Source organism: Myotis lucifugus, unplaced genomic scaffold (assembly GCF_000147115.1).
Source record: "Myotis lucifugus unplaced genomic scaffold, Myoluc2.0 scaffold_33, whole genome shotgun sequence".
Taxonomy (NCBI): domain Eukaryota; kingdom Metazoa; phylum Chordata; class Mammalia; order Chiroptera; family Vespertilionidae; genus Myotis; species Myotis lucifugus.
Window position 1 is genome coordinate 441,887 of NW_005871081.1, and position 24,364 is coordinate 466,250.

General features: G+C 38.6%; 1 protein-coding gene across 9 annotated transcripts in view; it reads left to right on the plus strand.

Moving 5' to 3' along the window:
• The window catches only part of TUBGCP3 (tubulin gamma complex associated protein 3), an 82,477-nt gene that overhangs the window by 1,937 nt on the left and 56,176 nt on the right, over positions 1-24,364 (plus strand). For 3 of the 9 annotated variants that reach the window (XM_023752454.1, XM_023752451.1, XM_006086891.3), the window contains exons 2-6: positions 10,190-10,297; positions 15,142-15,209; positions 20,698-20,775; positions 21,856-22,070; positions 24,190-24,362. In XM_023752454.1, coding sequence (XP_023608222.1) covers positions 10,190-10,297; positions 15,142-15,209; positions 20,698-20,775; positions 21,856-22,070; positions 24,190-24,362 — 642 coding nt within the window. Of the gene's footprint in view, positions 1-10,189; positions 10,298-14,749; positions 14,823-15,141; positions 15,210-20,697; positions 20,776-21,855; positions 22,071-24,189; positions 24,363-24,364 lie in introns of all 9 variants that reach the window. The other 6 variants (XM_023752455.1, XM_023752450.1, XM_023752453.1 and 3 more) reach the window with 6 other exon arrangements.

The following is a 24,364-nucleotide window of genomic DNA, read 5'->3' on the forward strand; positions in this document are numbered from 1 at the left end:
ACAGCCTGTTCTTCGAGACCTAAACACAGACCGGCGGACGGGGAGGGAGGAGGACACACAGGAACACCGCACAAGGGTACGGGTAGAGCGTGCAGTGGCCGTGCGATGCGTGTGAATGTGCGGTGTGCCCGGTGTGTCCCTCTTGTTCCTCCACTTGACTTGGCGTTTCTAATCCTCCAAGAAACCTTTCAGCGAAGTCTGTTGGCTGTAACGCACTCGCTTTAGCGCCTTTATCTGTACTTGAATTCGACCCCAATGTTGTTCGGGAGGAGACTCGAGAATATCCGTGTCACAGCTGGACTTTGGAGGCACTCGTGAGGTAGCATGATGTTTCTGAATTTTTTTTTTGTTGTTAATATATTTTATTGATTTTTTTACAGGTAGGGATATAGAGTTAGAAACATCGATGAGAGAGAAACATCGATCAGCTGCCTCCTGCACACCTCCTACTGGGGATGTGCCCGCAACCAAGGTACATGCCCTTGACCGGAATCGAACCTGGGACCCTTCAGTCCAAAGGCCGACGCTCTATCCACTGAGCCAAACCGGTTAGGGCATGTTTCTGAATTTTAAAAGAAGTTAAATTTGAGACTCTTTTTGGTTGACTTACTTCTCTTCAAGGAGGTTGAAACACCTTTAGCAGAGTGCTGCATCTCCATTTAGAATTGTGTCTAAGTTAAGAAGAAATAGGCTTTCTAGGATATTCTGAGGGGATCCTCTCTAAATAAAATATAAAATCCGTTAACGATGATGGTCTCTTTGCTCTGGACAAGTAGGGTTGTCAATCATTATATTTGTAATTCCAAAAACTGCTATTAATAAAGAATTTACAAAGTATTTAATAGCTTGCCTTATCCTATTTTAATTTGTCCTACCTTAGCAAAGGAGCAATATTAATTGCTGCCTTTATAAATTTGGCATTAAAATTTTTTCTTTTCATTAGTGTGTATTTTATCTGGTAACTAAGTAGAATATTTGATTAATTTCTTCATTTTTTAATGACATTACAGTTTGCCTTATGCTTTTTTCATACTATGAAATTTGGGCATAATAGACACTTGTTACTTTTAATGTGAATTTTATGAGTCAATTTTTTATAGATAATTAAAAAAATTTTTTTACAGTTGGTTTCAAGAGATTCAGAAACAAAGCACCTACCTTAAATAGTGCTTGACATTTTTATAAAGTTGTATAACCATTATTTCCTACCTTTCCCAGCTTATAACAGCTGTGAATTTATTTGAAACAATTTTGCCAACCAGTGACAGGAAAATTCTCTCTCCACATCCCTGCCCCTTCCCCAGAGCACATTTTACTTATTAAATCTTTGGAAACAATTTGCTTGATGTAATATTCCTTTTCGTACTTTGTAATTCATGTTCTAGCTGCAAGAAAAAGGAGAAATAAAGGAATTTTTATTAGATAAGTATTTCAACATAAATGCTTAAGTATGACTGTGGTACACTACATATTAAAGTAAGGTGATTGGCCTAATCTGTAACACCTTGAGTGTACTGTGAGCCATGGTTCAGACAGATAAAGGAAGGGTGTCATGTTGATTCATGGACCGACAGGAGAGGGAGAAAGAGAGATAGAAACATCAGTGATGAGGGAGAATCATTGATGGGCTGTCTCCTGCACGCCCCCTCACCGGGAATTGAGCCTGCAACCTGGGCATGTGCCCTGACTGGGAATTGAACCCTGAGTCATAGGTCCATGCTCAACCACTGAGGTACACCCAATGGGCTAAACAAAAACTTTTAGGGGTCTTCAATCATAAGAGTATAAAGGGACCCCAAGACCAAAAAGTTTGAGGACTGAAAATCTAGAGCAATGTTTTTATTTTGTTTCAGTTTTAGAGCATTGCTTTTCAACTAAAGCTATGCATCAGAATCATCTGTGGCTACACAAGAAACTGGTAGCATTGATTGTTTGTGGCAAGAGGAACTGGTGACTAGACAGTAGTCCAGGGAGGAGGACTTTATTTTATTCTATCTTGGTGCCTTTGGGATTTGAATTCTCTAAATGTGATACTTATTCAAAATTAATTTTATGGATCCCATCTCCAGAGATTTTGATCCTCTAGATCAGTGGTTCTGAACCTGTGGGTCGCACCCCTTTGGCGGCCGAACGACCCTTTCACAGGGGTCGCCTAAGACCATCCTGCATATCAGATATTTACATTACGATTCATAACAGCAGTGACATTACAGTTATGAAGTAGCAACGAAAATAACTTTATGGTTGGGTCACAACATGAGGAACTGTATTTAAAGGGCCAAAAGGTTGAGAACCACTGCTCTAGATCTTTTTGCAGCTTAGCATCTGGAACATTAAACACACAGTCATTCTGACCTTCCTCTGGCATGGGGAATTGCTGGTTTAGGTGCTGGACAGTGTTAGTTCGCTTCCCTTTGCAACTCACTGTCCCTTTTCCTGTCCTTTAGAAAAACAGCATCATGTACAGAGAGGAGATGCAGGATGGCAGAAAGTTTTCTTGCCAAACAATTCAACTTTCCCCCCATCACTTTCTGAATCCCTAGAAAGCGTACAATTGTAGAGTGTTTGTATTCACTTGAGCTGTGCTTACTTTTGTGCATTGAGTTCAGTTGTCTTCTTTTACCTGGGATACCAAAGGCAACTGTCTTTCATTTACAAACTCTTGGGTCCATATCTAAATATTGGAGCCTTCACATTTGGGACTGATCTGCAGTTCCATTGCATTTCTTGCCCTGGTTTTGCATTTCCTCTAGTTCAGTGGTTCCCAACATGGGGCACATGCCCCAAAGGGGGACAATTTGATTTTAAGGGGGGCAATTTTAAAGGGGGGCAATTCCAGAACAGTGAATTTTTGAATTTCTTATGATTCTAGGGGCCTCATATTCAGTATATAAATATATATTGTGACATATTTATGCATTTATTATATGTTTTGAAACTTTATTGCTACTTTTTCATATTACTTCATATTATTATTATTATTTTTTAACAATTTAGTGATTTCTTCCTCAGTACTTCAACTGTCCTTTTGTTCTTTTATTTTTCTCTTTCATGGATGCCATATTCTTAGGAAGCTTGTTTAGACCAAGTTAATGGCTTTTTAGGCTTCCTCCACGTGAATAGGAGTTTACTTTTTGAATAATAAGAATTATATGTCACAGGGGGGCATCAGGATTTTAGAGATGCTTAGGTGGGGCATGGCCAAAAAAAAAAAAGTTGGGAATCACTGTTCTAGTTCCTTTTCTGCTTTGCAGCCAGGGGTACTTTCTAGACAACAAATCTAATCAGATCTGTTAAAGAGACTTAATTTGTTCTCTATCTGTAATCTATAGGATGAAGACCAAATTATCTTGCTTACAGTTAAAAACTATGGGTGCTTTATTGAGTTGTGATTTTCAAGGCTATAGTAGACAGCATGCATTTAAACAACATTTTCAGTTTAATAAGAATAACATTTATTGAGTATACTATATGATTACACTGTGAGATAGTGTATTTAATTCACAAATGACTCAGGGAGGTTGGAATAATTATTGTTAACCTCATTTTATTGGTGAGGAAACTGGGACTTGGAGAAATTAAGTAGTTTGCTCACTGTCACCCAGCTAGTGAATTGTAGGGCCAAGATGGAACCCAGGTCTCTGATTCCAGAGCCTGTTATCTTGAATTAATTCATTCCTACTCTTCTGTGTAGAATCTGACTGCTTGTTTCTCATTTTGCTGACTGAGGTGGGAAAGTCACAGCCCTGCCGGAGGGATGGCCTCTCTCCTCTGCCCTCATCAGCTTGTTTTATGTCAGCAGCACATCTGCCTCTCTGGAACTTGTCACACAGTGTATCCTTGATTTCACTGGTGTCCAGTTCTTAAAGAAATGTTTTCAGAGGCTTGGCAGAGGAGTATTACCTGCTTCCCTTTCCAGGCTCCTGATAATCACCTACCCTCACACATTCCAAGAGCAGATTGGAGGTGAAACTAGAATACATTCCTTTGCTACTTTGTGGTCAAAACATTGAATACTTTAATTTTTAGTTTGGATTAAGCCAGATCATTAAAGAGCTCCTCATTTGGAGCTCTTGTTGAAATGACTTTGGTTTTTATGGTTTAGATTTTAGAATCCAGTGGCATTGGCCTCTTTTGAGGAACAGTGTACCAAGTAGCTCTGTGAATCTTAATATTGTGTCCTTTTCACTGGTTTCTTTGGCTTTTCACAAGGCAGGCTCTACCTCTCTTAAAATTCACTTCCTTAGAGAGGCCTCCCCAACCAACCTATTTCATGAAGTCTTCCCTGTAATTTGCCACCATAGTGTCCTGCTTGTTTCCTTGGTAGCTCTTATCACAATCTAATTACCTTCTGTATTTATTTGCGTCTTCCCCCGCCCCCCCCCCCCTTTTTTGGTAGTTTCATTAAGGCTGCCTTCTTGACCACTATTTCTCTTCTATTCTTTGGGCCTGTGTGGTATTTGGCATATAGTAGGTGCTTAGAAATTATCCATTGAATTACAGATTGAGTTTAGTTATACTTAAACGCTGAACAATACTTTGGTAGTATTAAACTAGAAATTTGTAGTTGACATTGTTTGATATTTCACACTTTAATCTCTGATGGTAGGTTAACTAAACAAAGAACAATTGCCTCTGCTAATTTTTTTAATAGTCTGGATTTTGTGTGTCTACCTGTGAATCACAGGATAGATAGATTTGGTTTAAGAAATAGCAGGTGGATTTTTCATATATTTTATAATCAGCAAGAAAGATAGACTGCAAATTTGGTTGGCAGGCAGGTAGGGAAATTGAAGTGTGGCTGAAGAGGTGGACATGAAATAATAAGCATACCAAAGGTGTAGAGGAAATGTAGAGACCGAGGAAGAGGAGAGAATTTCTGTTATTGAGGAGTTTTGAATTTTTGGTAAAAGAAAATTCATAGATTTATGAAACTTAAGATTTTTATTTTATACCACTAGAGGCCTGGTGCATGAATTCATGCACCAGTGGAGTCCCTGTATTCTTTTGTACTGCCGCTTTTCCTCTGGTAGCCATTATCTGTTCCGTCTCTGTATTTTGCTTTTTCCAGAGTATCGTGTAAATGCGGTCATATAGTATGCAATCTTTTGAGATTGGCTTTTTTCACTTAGCCTATTTGAGATTAATTCATGTTGTGTGTATCAGTAGTTCTTTCCTTTTCATTGCAGAGTGGTGTTTCATTGTATGAATGTACTAGAGCAGTGGTTCTCAACCTTCCTAATGCCTCGACCCTTTAATACAGTTCCTCATGTTGTGGTGACCCCCAACCATAAAATTATTTTCGTTGCTACTTCATAACTGTAATTTTGCTACTGTTATGAATCGTAATGTAAATATCTGATATGCAGGATGTATTTTCATTGTTACAAATTGAACATAATTAAAGCATAGTGATTAATCACAAAAACAATATGTAATTATATCTGTATTTTCCGATGGTCTTAGGCGACCCCTGTGAAAGGGTCGTTCGACCCCCAAAAGGGTCGTGACCCACAAGTTGAGAACCGCTGTACTAGAGTTTATTTATTCATTCAATCATTGAAGGACATTTGGGTTGCTTCCAGTTTTTGGCAGTTGTGAATAATGCTGCTATAAACATATATGTACAGATTTGTATGTCGCCATAAGTTTTTATTTCTAAATACCTAAAAGTGTGATCGTCAGGTCCTATAGTCTGTGTATGTTTTGCTTTGAAAGAAACTGCCACACTATTTCAGAGTGGCTGTACAGTTTTATTTCAGTGTAATGGAGCTTCAGTGGCTCTGCATGAGTCCTCACCAGCACTGGGGGTAGAATTTTTTACTTCAGCCATTATAATAGGTGAGTAATGGTATCTCATTTTGTTTTTAATTTGTATTTCCTTAATGAGTAATGACATTGAGTATCCTTCCATGTATTTCTTTGCCACTTATCTTTTTGGTGAAGTGTCTATTCAAAACTTTTGTATGTGTCTTATTGGATTTTTCCTCCTTATTGAGTTTTGAGAGTTCCTTAGTATATATGGATTCAATTCCTTTGTTGGATATGTATTTCCTTTTTTCCTCGGTATTTTCATCTCTTATCTTTTTTCCTCGGTATTTTCATCTCTTATCAGTGTCCTTTGCAGAGCAAAAGTTTTTAATTTTAGATGAAGTCCAATTTATCAAAATTTTAATGGATCACAATTTTGGTGTCTTATGTAAGAATCTGTCTAACAAAGTCACAAAGATTTCTTTCATTTCTCCCCCGTCCCCCAAGAGTGTTGTAGTCTTATGTTTTACACTTATTATCACCTGAGAGTTTATTTTGTATATGGTGTGTGTTATAAGATGAGGTTCTTTTTTGAGTTTACCAAAGAAAGTATTTTGTTTTTTAACATTTATGTAGTTTTTACCTTTTAGACTAAAGGTTTTTAAATTGGAGTTTTAATTTGATACCTTAGCTTCACTCCAGACCAATAAAATCATGATTTGTGAAAGATGGGTTTTAGAATATTTTTAATGAACTTTTAATTTTAGAATTTCAGATTTACAGAAAAATTGTAACAATAATAAAGAGTTCCCATATACCCACAACCTTTCCCCCATTATAAGCATCTTACATTAGTATGGTATAATCTATACCAGCGGTTCTCAACCTGTGGGTCACGACCCCTTTACAGGGGTCGCCTAAGACCATCAGAAAACATATATATAATTACATATTGTTTTTGATTAATCACTATGCTTTAATTATGTTCAATTTGTAACAATGAAATTGGGGGGCACCACAACATGAAGAACTGTATTAAAGGGTCGCAGCATTAGGAAGGTTGAGAACCACTGATCTATACTAATAAAAGGGTAATATGCTAATTAGACCCAATAGACCGGACATCTTCCAGATGTCCTTCCTGATAAAGCTGGGGGTGTGGCTGTCCTGCAAACTGCCGGCGGCCCCTCGCCCAGGCCCGCCCCGCCCCCCCAACGGGGACCACCATCCCGATCTGGGGCCCCTTTCAGGGCAGGCCAGCTGGCCCCCACCCATGCACCAGGCATCTATCCTCCTATATAATAAAAGCCCAATATGCTAAGTGTCCAGTTGTCTGGGCCTCCATTCAACCAATCAAAGCATAATATGCTAATGATATGCTAAGGCCGCTCAACCACTCGCTATGACATACACTGACCACCAGGGGGCAGATGCTCCGACCAGTAGGTTAGCTTGCTGCTGGGGTCTGGCCAATAGATCAGGACTGAGCGAGATGGCTGGACACACCCTGGAGCCCTCCTGCAGTGCCTACCCAGTTGGCCTTCCCCAGCCCTGATAGTGCACCAGTGGGGTCCCTCGGCCTGGCCTGTGCCCTCTTGCAATCCGGGCTGAGGGACACTCCCCCCTGAGTGCACAAATTTTGTGCATCGGGCCTCTACTTGTATATAATAAAAGGGTAATATGCAAATTGACCCTAACGGCAGAATGACCGCTGAACCAGTAACTATAAGGTGCACTGACCACCTCTTGGTCCCTTCCCCTGGCCGTCAGGTACCAATCACCTGATGGCAAACGGGGAACCAGGGGGGTGGGGGTTGGCAGGGGGCGGGGCCAGCTGCGGGCAGCTGGAGAAGATGGCCCTGATTGCAGGCCAGGTCTAGGAACCATATCTGTGCACGAATTTCGTGCGCCGGGCCTCTAGTTGTTCTAATAATGATATATTTATATTAACTAAACTTCATACTATACATATATTTCCTCAGTTATTACATAATGTCCCTTTACCATCCTAGGGTTCCACCCAGGGTGTTATATTACCTTTAGCTTTCATGTCTCATTGGGCTCCTGTGGCTCTGACAGTTTCTCAGGCATTAACAATTTTTTTTGATGACCTTGACAGTTTTGAGGATTGAAAGTCAAGTATTTTGTGTCATGTCTCAATTTGGATTTGTCTGATGTTTTTCTCATGATTAGACTGGGTTTATGTGTGTTTGGGAGAAGATCCCAGAGGTAAAGTGCCTTTTTCATCATATTGTATCCAGAGTACACACTATCAAGGTGGCTCATTGCCATGGATCTTGATCTTGATCATTTGGTTGAGGTGGTATTTGTCAGGTTACTCTACTGCGTAGCACTCTCTCCCCTCTTTATACTCTACTCTTGGGAAGGAAGCTACTGTACAGCCAGTTATTAAGGAGGGTGTGTTAATATTTTATACACCTCCATGAGGGGCTAATATCTACAAAATTTTTTTAAGTTATGTGGGATCAATGGTAATATACCTCTTTCATTCCTAAGTTTGTTTCTTTTCTTATTTTTCTTGGTTACCAATTTATGTTTCTCAATTCTATTATTTTTTTTGGTTTCACTGATTTTTTTTCATATTTTTGTTTTAAATTTTATTGATTTTTGCTCTTATTTTTATTATTTCCTGATGCTTACTTTGAATTTAATTTGCTTTTCTTTTTCTAGACTTTATTGTATAAGCTGATATTATTGATTTGAGACCCATCTTCCTTTTTAATAAAAGCATTGTATATTATAAAGTTTCCTCTAAACACTGCTTTAGCTGTATCCCACACATTTTAATGTGTTGTATTTTCATTCAAGTCATGATATTTTCCAATTTCCCTTGAGACTTTCTCTGGCCAGTGTATTAAGTAGTAGTGGATTAATTGACTTTTAAATATTTAACGATTTTTTTAGATAATATTCTGTTACAGATTTTTAAGTTAATTCTATTACTGATAGATAACATATTTTGGATAATTTCAGTTATTTTATATTTAATACGGCTTATTTTGTGACCCCCTGCCCCCCAAATGTAGTTTGCCTTGAGGAGTGTTCCATGTGCATCTGAAAAGAATGACCTTGACCTTTGTTGATGGATGGAGTGTTCTGTAACTTGGATGTAGTTGGGTGTTTTTGTTGAAGTCTATATGCTGGCTCACTTTCCCATCTATTTTTCTGACTACCAAGAACAGCACTTCTCATAGTGGAGTCTGTGGGCTGAGGTTTTAGTTTTGTTACTGGTTTTTATTTGGTGTAGGATTTGGCAGCACACTGCAGCGCGGTTGAGCTTTAGTGGAAAGGTGGAGCTGGATGTAGGAATTTTCACTCCCAGTGTGGAGGTGGGGGTGGGGAGGGGGCTGGATCCTTAATGTTCCGTCCTCTACTTTTACTTCATATTCTTTGCTCTTTTGGTGTTCCATTCACACCCTGTTTGGTTTGCTTGGGTAGGGCAATCAAGCAGTTGTCGAGGATCCAGGAGTCAGTTTTCTATCCAGACTTTCAGCCAGTCCTCCTTCTGCCCTACTTCATCCACATCTTCTGAGGTACTGAGTTCCCTTTCTGGAGCCTCCCTGGGCTTCTTTGTTTCTTGGCCTTTGTCTCCCCTAACCCCCTTACCCCAGCAGGCATGGAGCTTCAGGTTTCACTGTCCCCCTGAATCAGTTCCCACCAGCCCATTTGTTTTCCAGCTTCTCACATTTTGTTGACTTCTCTTTTGCGTTGTTTCTGCCTTGTTTTCTTTGCCCTTATTGATTTATGACTTAAAAAATACAAACAAACTTTGGCCCTGGCCTGTGTCACTCGGTTGGAGCATTGTCCTGTGCAGGCGAATGGTTGCTGGTTCAATTCATGGATTAGGGCACATACCTAGGTTTTTGGTTCAGTCCCTGGTGGGGGCGCATATTGTGACTTTTCCTGTTCCTTTAAAAAAAATGGTTATCAGTCCAATTTGTTTTCTATCTCTTAGAATTTTTTCAGATTATCTGGCCTGCTGCTGTCTTTCTTATTTTATAGAACTGTTATTTAGTTTATTTATTTATTCATTTTGATTTCTTAATAGCTTTTCCACCCTCTCATTTTAAAACCTTGGGAGGTGGAAGGTAAGTACATGTGCCAGTCCACTGTCTTGAACTAGAAGCTTCAGGTGATCAAAAGTGATTGGCATGCAACAGACCAAAGAATTTCTGAGGGAAGGGGGTGGGAAGATTAACCAAAGAATTTATATGCATTATGCATAACCATGGACAGAGAATAATGCAGTGAAGACCTGGAGAGGGGTAGGGAGTAGGATGGAGGGGATCAATGGGAGAAAAAAAGGATACATCTGTAATCCTTTCAACAACAAAGATAAATTTTTAAAAATTAAAAAAACCTTCAAGACAAAAAAAAAGTGATTGGCAATAATTTGCATTCTTTTATTACCTTTCAGCTGATGTAGCTCAACAGTTCCAGTATGCTGTGCGAGTTATTGGCAGCAACTTCGCCCCAACTGTTGAAAGAGATGAATTTCTAGTTGCTGAAAAAATAAAGAAAGAACGTACGTATTCTTCCTAAATGTTAAAATGTGTTGGATTCATAAACTTGCCAAACCTTAACGTGCATGCACACACACACACAGGGTGGGGCAAAAGTGGGTTTACAGTTGTTGGTATAGAAAATAATACATTAATAAATAATAATACAAAAATAAACTCTGTACTCATCACTGTTAACCCACTTTTGCCCCACCCTGTATGTAGTTCCTAAGGCACTATTATCTATTTATCTATATGTTTCTATGTATGTATATGTATATATGTGTATATATGTATGTTAAAAATAAAGACAATTTAATTCTGTCTTTTGTTAGAACATATTGTAAGAGAATTGTTTAAATACTATTATAACAATACTAGAGTCCCGGTGCATGAAATTTGTGCACAGGGGTGGGGGATGGGGGACGGTTCCCTCAGCCTGGTCTGCACCCTCTCCAATCCGGGACCTGCAGGGATGGGCCTAAACTGGCAGTCGGACATCCCTCTCGCAATCCGGGACCGCTGGCTCCTAACCGCTCACCTGCCTGCCTGCCTGCCTGATCACCCCTAACTGCTCTCCCCTGCTGGCCTGATCGCCCCTAACTGCTCTCCCCTGCTGGCCTGATTGCCCCTAACTGCTCCCCCCTGCCGGCCTGATTGCCCCTAACTGTTCTCCCCTGCCAGCCTGATCTCCCCTAATCGCCTCTGCCTTGGCCCCCGCCACCATGGCTTTGTTTGGAAGGATGTCTGGAAGACATCCGGTCTAATTAGCATATTACCCTTTTATTAGTATAGATAATTTGGTTTAAGAGTGTGAGGAGATAAAAGGATTTAATATAACTTCCTGCTATCTTATGATTTGTAGTATTTAATATAATGCACCTTTTGACCAGAAAATATAGAACAGTATTTTGGCAATAAACAGCTCTTAGTGAGTCAAGTATTGCTTCAATTAATTGTCAACATCCAAACTTATAGTACTTTAGAATTTATTATGTGAACATTTTAATTCTGAGGTGATACTGAAAGCTTTCTTGAACGTTGTTACCTTAGAGCAGTAGTCGGCAAACTGTGGCCCCTTGAGTGTGGCTCTTCCACAAAATACCACGTGCGGGCGCGCACGTACAGTGCAATTGAAACTTCGTGGCCACACTCAAGGGGCCAAAGAGCCGCATGTGGCTCGCGAGCCGCAGTTTGCCGACCGCTGCCTTAGAGAAAAAGCTTTCCATTTATTAGCACTAGGTTACTAATGCATTCTTTGTAAGGTGGAGCTCTGCTGTCCCTCTGTACCATGGAATATCTAAAGGAGGGAAGCTTAGAGCATTGGGACCCGTGTATGAGAATTGCTCTTGTCTGGCTGGAGAGTTGTTTTTCTCTGGTAGCCAGTTCCCCACTCTTCAGTTTTCTGGGCAGTCTCGAGTCCAGCTCCAGTTGCCTGAAAAGCAGCTACCTTGGAAGTCAGTGGTTTTCCTACTGGGGCCTTGCTGTTAAACTGCCCAAATGAAATGGGCTTTGGCCTTATTTCTAAGTGTGCTGGGAAACTGGTAATGACATCTTCGAGGAGATCTGTTCTTGGCACAGTTTCCCACCCTAGCTGTTGCATTATTAACTATTTGGCCATTGATCTGTGTGGATGTCCTTTTTCAGAACTGTGTAACTGAGCTGGATGGTGAGGTAGCAGGTGCTAGAGTTGAGGCTGGGGCATGTGAGTAACTGGATCTGGCCATGGCTACATTTACATGTTTAGAGGTTGATGAGCAATGCAAGTCTGAAATGATGATTCTGCTGATATGAGTCACTTAGTGTGTATGTCTTATTTAAGGTAGAGAGGTAAAAATGCAGTATTTATCCAGCTATCTATATATATAAAAGGCTAATTTGCAAAGTGTCCCCTCGGGAGTTTGACCGGGAGACCAGGAGTTCAATTGCTTGCTATGACGCGTGCTGACCACTAGGGGGCGGTGCGAAACGAAGGAAGGCCCTGGCTGGCAGCTGGCAGCCGGGGAAGGGAGGCCCCAGCTGGCAGCTGGAGGACGGCTCAGGCCAGCAACTGGAAGACCCTGATCGTCCCGATAGCTGGCAAGGCCTAGGGACCCTACCCGTGCACGAATTTTGTTCACCGGGCCTCTAGTTAACTTGTAAGAACTTATTTTCCTTTCTTATTATAAAGCTGATATATAAGAACACTGTACTCTGTTCTTAAACACTGATGATTATTACATTCTAGATTATTTTTACATTTTAGGTTATTTTATATTTTATATTATTAGTGAGAACTCCATCTATTATTGGATACTATATTAACAGACCAATCCCTTTGCAAATTTACATTTCCAGGCCTCCTGGTGAGCATGCTACACATATGTGTAGTAGCTAAAAAAAGGTTGAAATTCAGACTTAGAGAACTGGCAGCTACATTGTTGCGGTATATGGCAAGGAAGTGTTGGAATTTCTTTTTTTAATAAGAAAATACTAACCATGTACAGTGTTTTTCCTGTGTATCTTCTGTGTTTTTGAAATAAGACTTGCTGTATATTGACACAGTTTGCCTCTCTGCCCATTCCCACCAGGTGTTCACAGCTTCTGTTAGGTACCCCTGCCATTATCCTCCCAGAGTCCCCAGCACTGATGTAGCCCAGCTGTAGTTCATAGAATGTTATTGATGGCCCTCTAATGTAATGGTCATCATTGAGCTATCATTTTTCAATAATTCTTACACATAGTTTAACATTTTTGAAATTTGATTAGTTTTAAAAAAAATATGTTTTTATTGATTTTAGAGAGAGAGGAAGGGAAGGGGAGAGAGAGATAGAAACATGGTTGAGAGAGAAACATCGATTGGCTTCCTCCTGCACAACCCCTGCTCTGGGGATGGAGCCCGAAACCTGGGCATGTGCCTTGACTGGGAATCAAACTGGTGAACTCTGGGTGCATGGGTCAACACTCAACCACTGGGCTACACCAGTCAGACTGAAATTTGGTTAGTTTTTGATAGATGATTGAGTTACAGTAGTTTTGTTCTCTGGAATAATACAAAAAAGTTAAATTTTCCATTTTATGTGGCTCACGTGAAGTATGAAACGCTAATATGTTTTATATTGAAACAAATTGCAAAACTTATCATGTGTGATAAAATTTAACACCTATTGGTTTCTTAATTTTTCACATTGGTGAGTGGAGTACATTGTAACTCAAGGTTCGTTTTGCTATGTTTAGCAATCTATTAGATGAAACTTTTCTTTTTTTGGTAAATATTCTGTGTTCATTTTTATTTGTATTGGTTTTGTTGTCCTGTGGCTAATTTTATATCTGGAATTAGTGTCAGTCTCATTCTATAGAAAGAGCATTATTTAATTTCATGGTAGTGTTTATTTGGAGTATTTTTTATATAAGCTTTAAATGATAGTAAAGTATATTAAATTTTAGTTGCATTAGTTTTGTTGAATGCATTTTGTAAGAATACATTTTAAAGATAGTTTACCTTTTGGCATAGGAAGACTTGAAAGTGGAAATGAGATGAGGATGATGTAACCTCTGTATGTGGTTCATATAATTAGTACATGATACCAGCACCATTTCCTAGCTAATAAATATGAGAAAGTGTTGAATGTAAAGTCAGTCATTGTCTTTCTAAAAATGAATTTGAACATTCAAAGCTCAGTGAGTTTAGCTGATGAAATTTTAACACATTGCGTATCGCATAGAAATCTCTAAGACATACGCCAGGGACCGCACGTTTTTGGGCAAACTGCACGTTATTTAAATCATCATAATGCAACAAGGATTTCTTAGAGAGAGATGGTGCATGAGTATTATAGATGTGGGTGAGCGGGGTCTCTTCCCTCAGGGATCCAAATCCTGTGTGTAGTCTTCTTCATGGAACAGAGTACTCTATGAAGAGGGACCAAACAAAATTTACGTAAGTATCTAGATTCGCTCCTTTTTCCATGGGCGTGAAAAATGAGAGCACTCGTGAGCGGTCCTTAACAGATGTCTCGCGAAACACGAGGAAACTCCTGAGCGGTACGAAATGTGTTAAGAAAGCAGTCCTACTAAATTGGGATAAACACAAAGGTTACTTGGAGAAGCTCTTAGCTAGCTTTTTAAAATGGTGCCTTTTCTCGTGGGTGTAACAAGGATTTCTTAGAGAGAGATGGTGCATGAGTATTATAGATGTGGGTGAGCGGGGTCTCTTCCCTCAGGGATCCAAATCCTGTGTGTAGTCTTCTTCATGGAACAGAGGAGAGCATGGACTTCTCATTTGTAATCGGGAAATTTGTAAGTGTAGTGGCAAGCATCTGAAATGCTTACTAATAGAATGAATTAGTGGGTGAAAGTAAGCTGTTTTGATTTTGATTTTGAAACAGTAATTGGCTATTAATTTTGCTGTATGTGTTAAAAAATGCTTTGAATGTATAGTTTTAAGTCAGACTATTATGAACGGTATATTTTTTGTTACTACCCTTTGAATTTAGGGTTCCGAAGATGTTTTCACTTCACATCCCTCCCTCCAGATAGCAATTATTAACTATGGTAGTTAAACTGATGGTAAGAAAAACTACATTGTACTGTTTATTCATATTTGTAGATAGAAACTAAAAGGTCTCATCATTTTTTTACTTGAGTTAATTTTTACATAAACTATTTGATTCCAGCCTAAAGTTGTCCATATTTTCCAAATGTCAGAGAGATTACATGAATTGACCAATTCACAGAGCTGAAATGTCACTCACTGTCTAGTTTTTTTTGATTCTTAAGCTCAGGATTCTTTTCAGACTCGAGTTGTTTGTTACTATAGGTGAAATAGTATAAAAATGAATTTTGCTGTATGTGATTAATATGCTTATTTTCTTTTCTAACTTTACAGTTATTCGACAAAGAAGAGAAGCAGATGCTGCATTGTTTTCAGAACTCCACAGAAAACTTCATTCACAGGTATTCACAAGTATTCTGAAAGCCATTCCAGTAATGGTGAGGCTGTGAGAGTGATCTGCAAACATCTGAACATTTTTCTGTGATATCATTAAACTTTCTGTATTGAGTGATGGCTTTTAATTGTGGATGGAGTTTGCTTTTTAAAAGATTTTCAATGCTAGAAGTAAGTTTTAGCTGGATTTAGTGATACATTGCTTATAGAGATAAAAAAAGCTACATTGGGAAAGTAATCAGACTTATATACACAATACGTATGTTTTACAGAAGCCTTAAATCTCTTACTGGGAGGAAGCACATTGATATAGCAGCAAAGGCTTATCTTGTTGATACACTTCATTGTTTATCCAATCCTAATTTGTACTGGTACAGTGAATAATTTAAAAATTGATTTTGAACATTTTGTGATTGGATGTTGATACTTGCACACAGTGGTTTTTCTAACCTATTTTTATAAAAGACTGCCAGCCTATACACCAATAAATTAATTGAATAATAGGGTGAGATTTTTGTGATCCTAGTTTATCTAGCTGTCTCTACTCTTTATGGAGAAGAGAGTTAAATCCAGAGAAGTTTAATATTTTGCTTAACAAATATTAGGGTATTACAGCAATAAAAATCACTGAATTGCACCTAAGGCTGCTAGTAATTAACTCATTATTTTTCAGGTCTTTTATTTATTTGTAAAAATAAGCTTAATTTATTTTGCTGACCATTTTGATTCCTTAATTCAACTTGATTTACCTAGATTCACTGTTGTATGCTTTTTCATCTTTGATAATATTTACTTTGCTGGTAGTAGTTCTTACCTACTTCACCACCTCTCGTTTCCCTTTCCCTGTGCAGTTGCATCTCAGTGTGCAATCCCTCTATCAAACGCTCTTCAGCAGACTGATCCTGACTGTTGAATTACCTATTCTTCTATGTTAAAAAAAAAGTTGACATCACCTTTAAATATGTTGCTTACTAATTTTTTATATGCAGTTTTGGGTTTTTTTTTGGTACTTTCTCCACTCTCCACCCCGTATACATCTTTGTTTTTCTGAAACAGCTGAGGATCTAACCCAGGACTGCTGCACAGGTAGAACATCTGCCGTGTTCTTGATGCCTACTAGGCATTTTTATGTAGCCACTCCTTAGGAAACACTCATAGGGACTTGCAACTTGGCATCCTGGGAACTGAAAGGATCATACTTTAAAGACTTCATACTTCTAGGAGTCCATTCGCATCCACCCACATTAAACCTGCTTCTCTTTCATGTTCTCCCTTTTGATGAATGATAACACCATTCATCGAATGCCAAAGACTAGAAATCTGGATGTCATTTTGACTCTACCTCTCTCCCCAAATTCGATCTGTTCCCAAGTCTTATTGATTGTTTCTCTTATCTGTTCCTATGGAGTCAGGCAGAACTGGATTTGAATCCTGGCCTAAAGCTTTGTGGTTAAGTTATGTAACTTTCACCTCCGCTTCATTTATTTATGGAATGAAGAGAATAAAGCTGTGTCTCAGTGTGGTTGTGATGATTATGGAATATGATGTCTGTAAGGACTTGTCCCAGCAGGCCTCCTTTAAATGACAGCTGCTGATGACTAACTGCCCTCTAACGCTTAAAGGAAATGGGATTGGTATAGAGAGCCCCAGAGGCTCAGCTTATGGGGCTTGTCACAGTTACCTTAGCAGATAGTCAGAATCCCAGCTCAGCCTCTGGTCATTTCCCCTCCAGATAACTGCCATTTCCTAAGGAGGGCCTCTGTGTCTTGATTTTATCTCCCCTGTAGTCCATTCTCCACGGGACTGTCAGTAAGTGGATCCTTCCTGCATGGAATCCTTCAAAGGCTGCCTATTGTCTTCCCTTAAAAATCCGAATTTCTTGGTACAGCATACAAGGCATCCTTTGATCTGATCCTTCATTCAGTTTTCAGTTTCTATTCTCGTGTCTGGCTTCAGCCAAATTTCTTTCTTTCAGTTCCGTGAAGAAGCCATGCCTATCCCCCTTTTTTACCTTTGCATCACCCATCTTTCTTTTTTTTAAATTTTTATTAAATATATTTGTATTGATTTCAGAGAGGAAGGGAGAGGGAGAGAGAGAAACATCAATCATGAGAGAGAATCATTGATTGGCTGCCTTCTGCATGCCCCCTAACTGGGATCAAGCCCACAAACCGGGCATGTGCCCTTGACCAAAATTGAACCTGGGACTCTTCAGTCCGCAGGCCAGTGGTCTATCCACTGAGCCATTTTGGTTTGGGCTGCATCACCTGTTATGCCCAGATTTCAGGATCCCCAAAAGACCACCAGGGAGCCAGCCGAGTCTGATGCAAAAGCAAAAGAGTCTTTATTCGAGCTAGCTCGAGGCTCCCCGTCCACCACACTCGCTGACACAGCGGCAGGAGGCAGAGAGAGAGAGAGCTCTGTGGGGAGAGGGGTTTTATAGGGGGGTTGGAGTAAGGGGAGGAGAGAGGACTGTGGGCCCTGCCGATTGGCCAGGCTCAAGTTGGGGTCTTGTTACACAGGATGTGGTCGTATCTATGGCGCGCACTTCCCTTGATTATCATTGGTTAGTTTAAAGAAATCCTGGGTGTGGCTAGCAGAGGCTTGGGCTTCCGGGAAGAAGCTCCTTGCTGAGCACATGGCTGCTGCCCAAAATGGAGGATTCGGGGCAAGATGGAGGGCGTAGCCCTCGCCCTTTCACACCCATCTTTCTGAGAGATTCACGTTTCCTCTGGGACTCCTTTCCTGAGCCTGGAGCACTTGAATGATCCTCCTATGCCGAAATGTAATTTGTCATACTGAAATAAGTTGCCCATTGTCAACTTACCACTGGACTGAGGACTCTGTCAGAACTGGGCCTCTTTCTTCCTGTGCTGTCCCAGCTGGAGACTTTGTTGTTTCTGCAAAGTTCTGTGTAAATCAATTTTTAAAATTAGGCAATAATTTAAATACCCAGGTTGAGCTTATTCTTTAGAGAAACTTTCAAGGAACATTTTATATATTGAAGAACTTGCATAATGTAAGTAACCACCCCATAATTTGTTTTGTAAATAAATATATTGATATATTCTAGCCTGTGCATAAAAAAGGTAAGGTTATATGAATAAAGTAGAATGCTCTGGAAATTTGGATGAAACGTATTGAGGGTGTGCTGCTGTTAATGGTTGTGAATCAGGGCAGAGGGATAGGTAATAGAAAATTAATGAAATCTGTCAGATAACTTTACATAGAAACCTAGGAGTTAATTATCCTGACAACTAAGATCTTGAGTTTGGGTATGTGTGATGCCGAGACTTATATCTTGCACTTTTGAATTCTTTAAAAGAATTTTTTTCAACTTAGTATGTTTTTAATCCTCGCCTGAGGATATGTTTATTGATTTTAGAGAGGAAGGGGGAGAGAGAAAAAAAGAGAAAACATTGATGTGAGAGAGAAACATCCATCGGTTGCCTCCCATATGCATCCCAAATGGGGATTGGATCTGCAATCTAGGAATATGCCCTGACTGGGAATTGAGCCTACATCCTTTCCATGTACAGGATGACGCTTCAACCAACTGAGCCACACCAGCCAGGGCTAAAATAATTTTTTATAATACTCTATTTTGTGGCCTAAATGGGACATTGATAAGGGTTGGAGCAACATAAATTTTATGATGGCATTTTTCTTATAATTACTATATTTGCAAAGTTGGTTATTATAAGAATTATTTCAGAGGGAAAATATTGTTATTTAGGAATAGGGTAATTTATTTATTTATTTTGTTTTTTTTTTGTTTTTTTATTGCTTAAAGTATTACAAAGGGTATTACATATGTGTCCTTCTTCCCCCCTCCCTCCTGCCCCCAACCCTCCCCGGCCTTCCCGCTGCAGTTTGACAATCTGTGATGAGGCAGCTCTGCCTCTGTATCTATTATTGTTCATAAGTTTATAATGGTCTTTATTATCCATGAATGAGTGAGATCATGTGGTATTTTTCCTTCATTGACTGGCTTATTTCACTTAGCATAATGCTCTCCAGTTCCATCCATGCCGTTGCAAATGGTAAGAGTTCCTTCTTTTTTACAGCAGCATAGTATTCCATCGTGTAGATGTACCACAGTTTTCTAATCCATTCATCTACTGATGGGCACTTAGGCTGTTTCCAGATCTTAGCTATGGTGAATTGTGCTGCTATGATCATATGGGTGCATATATCCTTTCTGATTGGTGTTTCTGGTTTCTTGGGATATATTCCTAGAAGTGGGATCACAGGGTCAAATGGGAGTTCCATTTTTAGTTTTTTGAGGAAACTCCATACTGTCTTCCATAGTGGCTGCACCAGTCTGCATTCCCACCAGCAGTGCACGAGTGTTCCTTTTTCTCCACATCCTCTCCAGCACTTGTCGTTTGTTGATTTGTTGATGATAGCCAGCCTGACAGGTGTGAGATGGTACCTCATTGTTGTTTTGATTTGCATCTCTTGGATGATTAGTGACTTTGAGCATGTTTTCATATGTCTCTTGGCTTTCTGAATGTCCTCTTTTGAAAGGTGTCTATTTAGATTCTTTGCCCATTTTTTGATTGGATTGTTTATCTTCCTTTTGTTAAGTTGTATGAGTTCCCTATAAATTTTGGAGATTAGGCCCTTATCAGATATGACATTGGCAAATATGTTTTCCCACGCAGTGGGCTTTCTTGTTGTTTTGTTGATGGTTTCTTTTGCTGTGCAGAAGCTTTTTATTTTGATGTAGTCCCATTTGTTCATTTTCTCTTTAGTTTCAAGTGCCCTAGGAGCTGTATCAGTGAAGAAATTGCTTCGGCATATGTCTGAGATTTTGTTGCCTTTGGATTCTTCTAGAATTTTTATGGTTTCCCGTTGTACATTTAAGTCCTTTATCCATTTTGAGTTTATTTTTGTGTATGGTGTAAGTTGGTGGTCTAGTTTCATTTTCTTGCATATATCTGTCCAATTTTCCCAACACCATTTATTGAAGAGACTATCTTGGCTCCATTGTATGTTCTTGCCTCCTTTGTCAAATATTAATTGAGCATATTCGTTCGGGCCAATTTCTGGGCTCTCTATTCTATTCCATTGATCTATATGTCTGTTCTTGTGCCAGTACCAGGCAGTTTTGAGAACAGTGGCTTTGTAATACAGCTTGATATCTGGTATTGAGATCCCACCTACTTTGTTCTTTCTCAGGATTGCTGCAGCTATTCGGGGTCTTTTTTTAAGGAATAGGGTAATTTAAAAACATGTTCTTATTAGGGACTTTGGAGTTAGTTTTCAGGGGATTAAAGATTCCAAAGATACTACCTCTTGAGAACATTATCTCTAGCCTTCTGATGGATAGTGCTATTTGCAGTGCTTGGGAAATAAAAAAATTTAGATTTGATGTTACTATGTGAATTTTAAATATAACTCTATTTTGGAAATAAGGATAATTTAGAAGAAACGAGGGTAAAACTGGGGAGTAGTACAACATTGTCCTTTTAATGTTTTCTTTCTAAACAGGGAGTTTTGAAAAATAAATGGTCAATTCTCTACCTCTTGCTAAGCCTTAGTGAAGATCCACGCAGGCAGCCAAACAAGGTGAGAAGCTATATTTTACCAGCTCAGTACCTTTATAAAGGACACTTTCCATTTGTGGTTGGGACAGTTATGCCAAATTGTTATAGAAATTGGGCTGTTATACTTAAGAAAATAGTATGAGTAAAACAAGCTGGTCTTGTATTTTGGGCAGTCATGGAAGGCTAAGAGATTTTTTTTTTCCTTTTTTTTAAAGGATAATTTTAATCATTGTTCTGTTTTCTTAAGATGTTTTGCAAAATTGTTATTCAAATATAACAATGTTCAATTAAAATAGAGCATATACTAGCAGTTTTCAAATTTTTTACTGTGTGACGTTATTACTATTAGCACAGCTGCATAATTCTTTGAGTTAGGAGACCTTTTATAATTTTCTTGTGTTTCTAGATATCATTATGAACATTAATTAGTTATACCAGTGAAAACTTTGTTGTCATACAGGTTCAATTTTTGACCTGTGCAGTGTTTGAAAAAGCAATTTGGCTGCTTCATGTGCCAGCGTGTTTGTTATAATAAAATGCTCTACTACATTCTCTCTCTCTAAAAAAAAAAAAAAAAAAAAAAAAAAAATCAATGAAAAAAAAATTATGACTTCCTCTCTCATTGATGTTTCTATCTCTCTATCCCTAGCCCTTTTTCTCTCTCTCTCTCTCAAAAAAAAAAAAAAAAATCAATGAAAAAAATGCTCTACTACAGAAATTTGAGTGCTTAAAAGTTGAAGAGTCTGGATGAAAGAGTCATATTTATTTATATCTAAAGTCTTATTCTGAGTAATGAGCATTCTTTCATTATATAAGATTGCCAAACTTAAAAAATTTGAGTAATGAGAGTTTTAGTTTGCATGGATTCTGAATAAAGTGTTTAGTTCTCACATCACATGGGAGTTTTATTGTTCAGAAAACTTCTAAAATGGTATCAGTTCTGGCATATTTCAAAAGTATAACAACTAATTTATTGTCTGATAAGTGCAAAATTCAGTTACAGAAATCTAAAATCTAAACACACATTATCTTTGTTGATTTGGGAAAAGTGTTCTGTAATTTTATATCTTCATATAATTAATACATTTTAATTTATTTTCAGGTTTCTAGCTATGCCACGTTATTTGCCCAAGCATTACCAAGAGATGCTCACTCAACTCCGTACTACTATGCCCGGCCTCAGACTCTCCCATTGAACTACCAGGATCGCAGCACCCAGTCAGCACAGAGCTCTGGCAGTATGGGAAGCAGCGGCATCAGCAGTATAAGCATGTATGCCCTAAATGGCCCGACCCCTACACCACAATCTGTTCCAGGGTAAATCAAGTCTACATGATTAATCCCTGAAATAGTAGAAATAGGAAAGTCCTCAGGCTTTTAATCAGGCATTTTGTGTTCACTGAAACTACCTTTAGAAGCTTGTACTACTATGTGTCGGAAATGTTGTAGGCACTGTGTCTGATATGTTTGGTCTTTGGATATTACTCTCCCTAAATACTCAGTTTCAGATGGGAATTCTTTCCACTTCTAATCTTAGTTGACTGTAGATTTTTGGCTAACTCAAGCTATTAATGCAAATGCATATTAGTGCACAAGCATGATGTGCAGAGCCTTCCACTTTGAGGTAACTGATTGACATTTCTCTTGCTACATTCTCATATTTATCAGTGAACATTGTCCCCTTAATTGATGTATGCGATTCTCTTCATTGAGTTGTTTTGAATAAATGTAAATTAAAATAAAGCTGTCTCCTCAGATGCGAGATCTTCAAACTAAGAATTATGGCATCTTAAAGTACAAGTGAATTAAGATGAGAAACTACGGAACACACGATACTTCGCAGCTTAACCTGCTGTCACATCTAATTACATTTTGCAGAAATATAGAATTTATGGTTGAGAATACAGCAGATACCAGAATTTCAAAGTGTACTAATGGACTTAGAACTTTGGTTGTTTATTTTTACATACACATTTCAATGTTCATTCCTGGAAATCGTATTAAAGTAGACTATTACAAAACACCAGAAGAATAGTGACCAAGGATTCACCATCAAATGATGTTTTCCACATGAGCATAATATAATTATAAATCATTGTTGACTTAATAAAATTATGTTCAAGTTATTAGAAAATAGAATGTAGCATACACATGGATTGTAAATGGAGTCTAGAGTTCTAGAAAGACAGCATTACACATTCTATAAGTTTAATCTCAAACTTGTATCCTGGCTAAAAGAGTAGATACTTTCTCATTTTCACCTTAAATTTGAAATAATTATTGTCATGATATGAAAAAAAAAAACTTTGTAGAGAACTTTGAACTGAAGTGGTATTTTAGAATTTTTCTCTTAAATTTAGAACTGTATTCAAAGACATAGTTTTGGTAGTTATTTTCCCCATTGGAAATAGAAAAATGTAAGAGCTGTTTCGGTTTTTGCTTTTCTCTCTTACTTCATCAGCGGATTATAGATGGACCCACCAGTATTTTACCAGTAATAAATCAGCTCTGCCACTTGGAAGAAGCAGTGGCATTGTTGAAATTTTTGTTTTTGCATTTTTAGTCTCAGGAAGTGATAATTTTGTTACAGTTTTCAAAACATATGTCATTGGAAATCAGCTGTCATGTTCTTAGATCTTCAAAGAGCATCTTTGACATAGTCTCCCAATTATTAAAAGTTAACTTTTAGACCTTGGATGTGTTTTTTCCTTAGATTTTGTTTGTACATTTAAACAATTAATTATAAATTAGGTTTTTCTTTTCTTATCGAGCACCATGAAGGCTGGGAGACAAGTGAGGTCAGGGAAGAGAGACATAGTCCAAGTTTTATCACTCCTGTGCTCAATAAGTGTTGAGTGAATGAAATGGTGTTAATATTGAAGTTAAGCCCAGCTGGTGTGGCTCAGTAGTTGAACATTGACCTATGAACCAGGAGGTCATGGTTCGATTCCTGGTCAGGGTACATCCCAGGTTGTGGGTTGGATCCCCAGTGTGGAGTGTGCAGGAAGTAGCCGATAAATGATTCTCTCTCACCATTGATGTTTCTATCTCTCTCTCCTTTCCTCTCTGAAATAAAAAAATATATATTTTTAAAAAATATTGAAGTTAAAATTAGTAATGAATTTCAAAGTGGTTTTAGAGGAGTAGTGTATGTTATATGTTCGTAAAGAAAAGTCAAATAGATTTTGGTTTTTATGGTGGGAAATATGTGTGGAGGTGGCAGTAAGAGCTTGAATGCCAGCTAAGGATCCCAAGGAGACTTTGGATTGATCATTGTTGTTATATTTGGATATGGTTAAGTCATTCACCTGTCTCAGATTTATAAGATTATATAATTCAATGTAGTCATATAAGAACACTTTCTGGAAGTGTTTTTGTCTCTTCATTGACTAGCCTGGGTATATGAAGATATAAAATGCGCTTTTCTTTTTTTTAGACAGTCTCATCAAGCTCCAGGAGTAGGAGACTGTCTTCGACAACAGTTGGGGTCACGCCTAGCATGGGCTTTAACTGGAAACCAGCCTTCTTTACAAACCACTACCTCAAAAGGTATACCCAACACTGTTTCTCGCAATGTGACAAGGCCAAGGAGAGATTGGGATGCAGGTGGT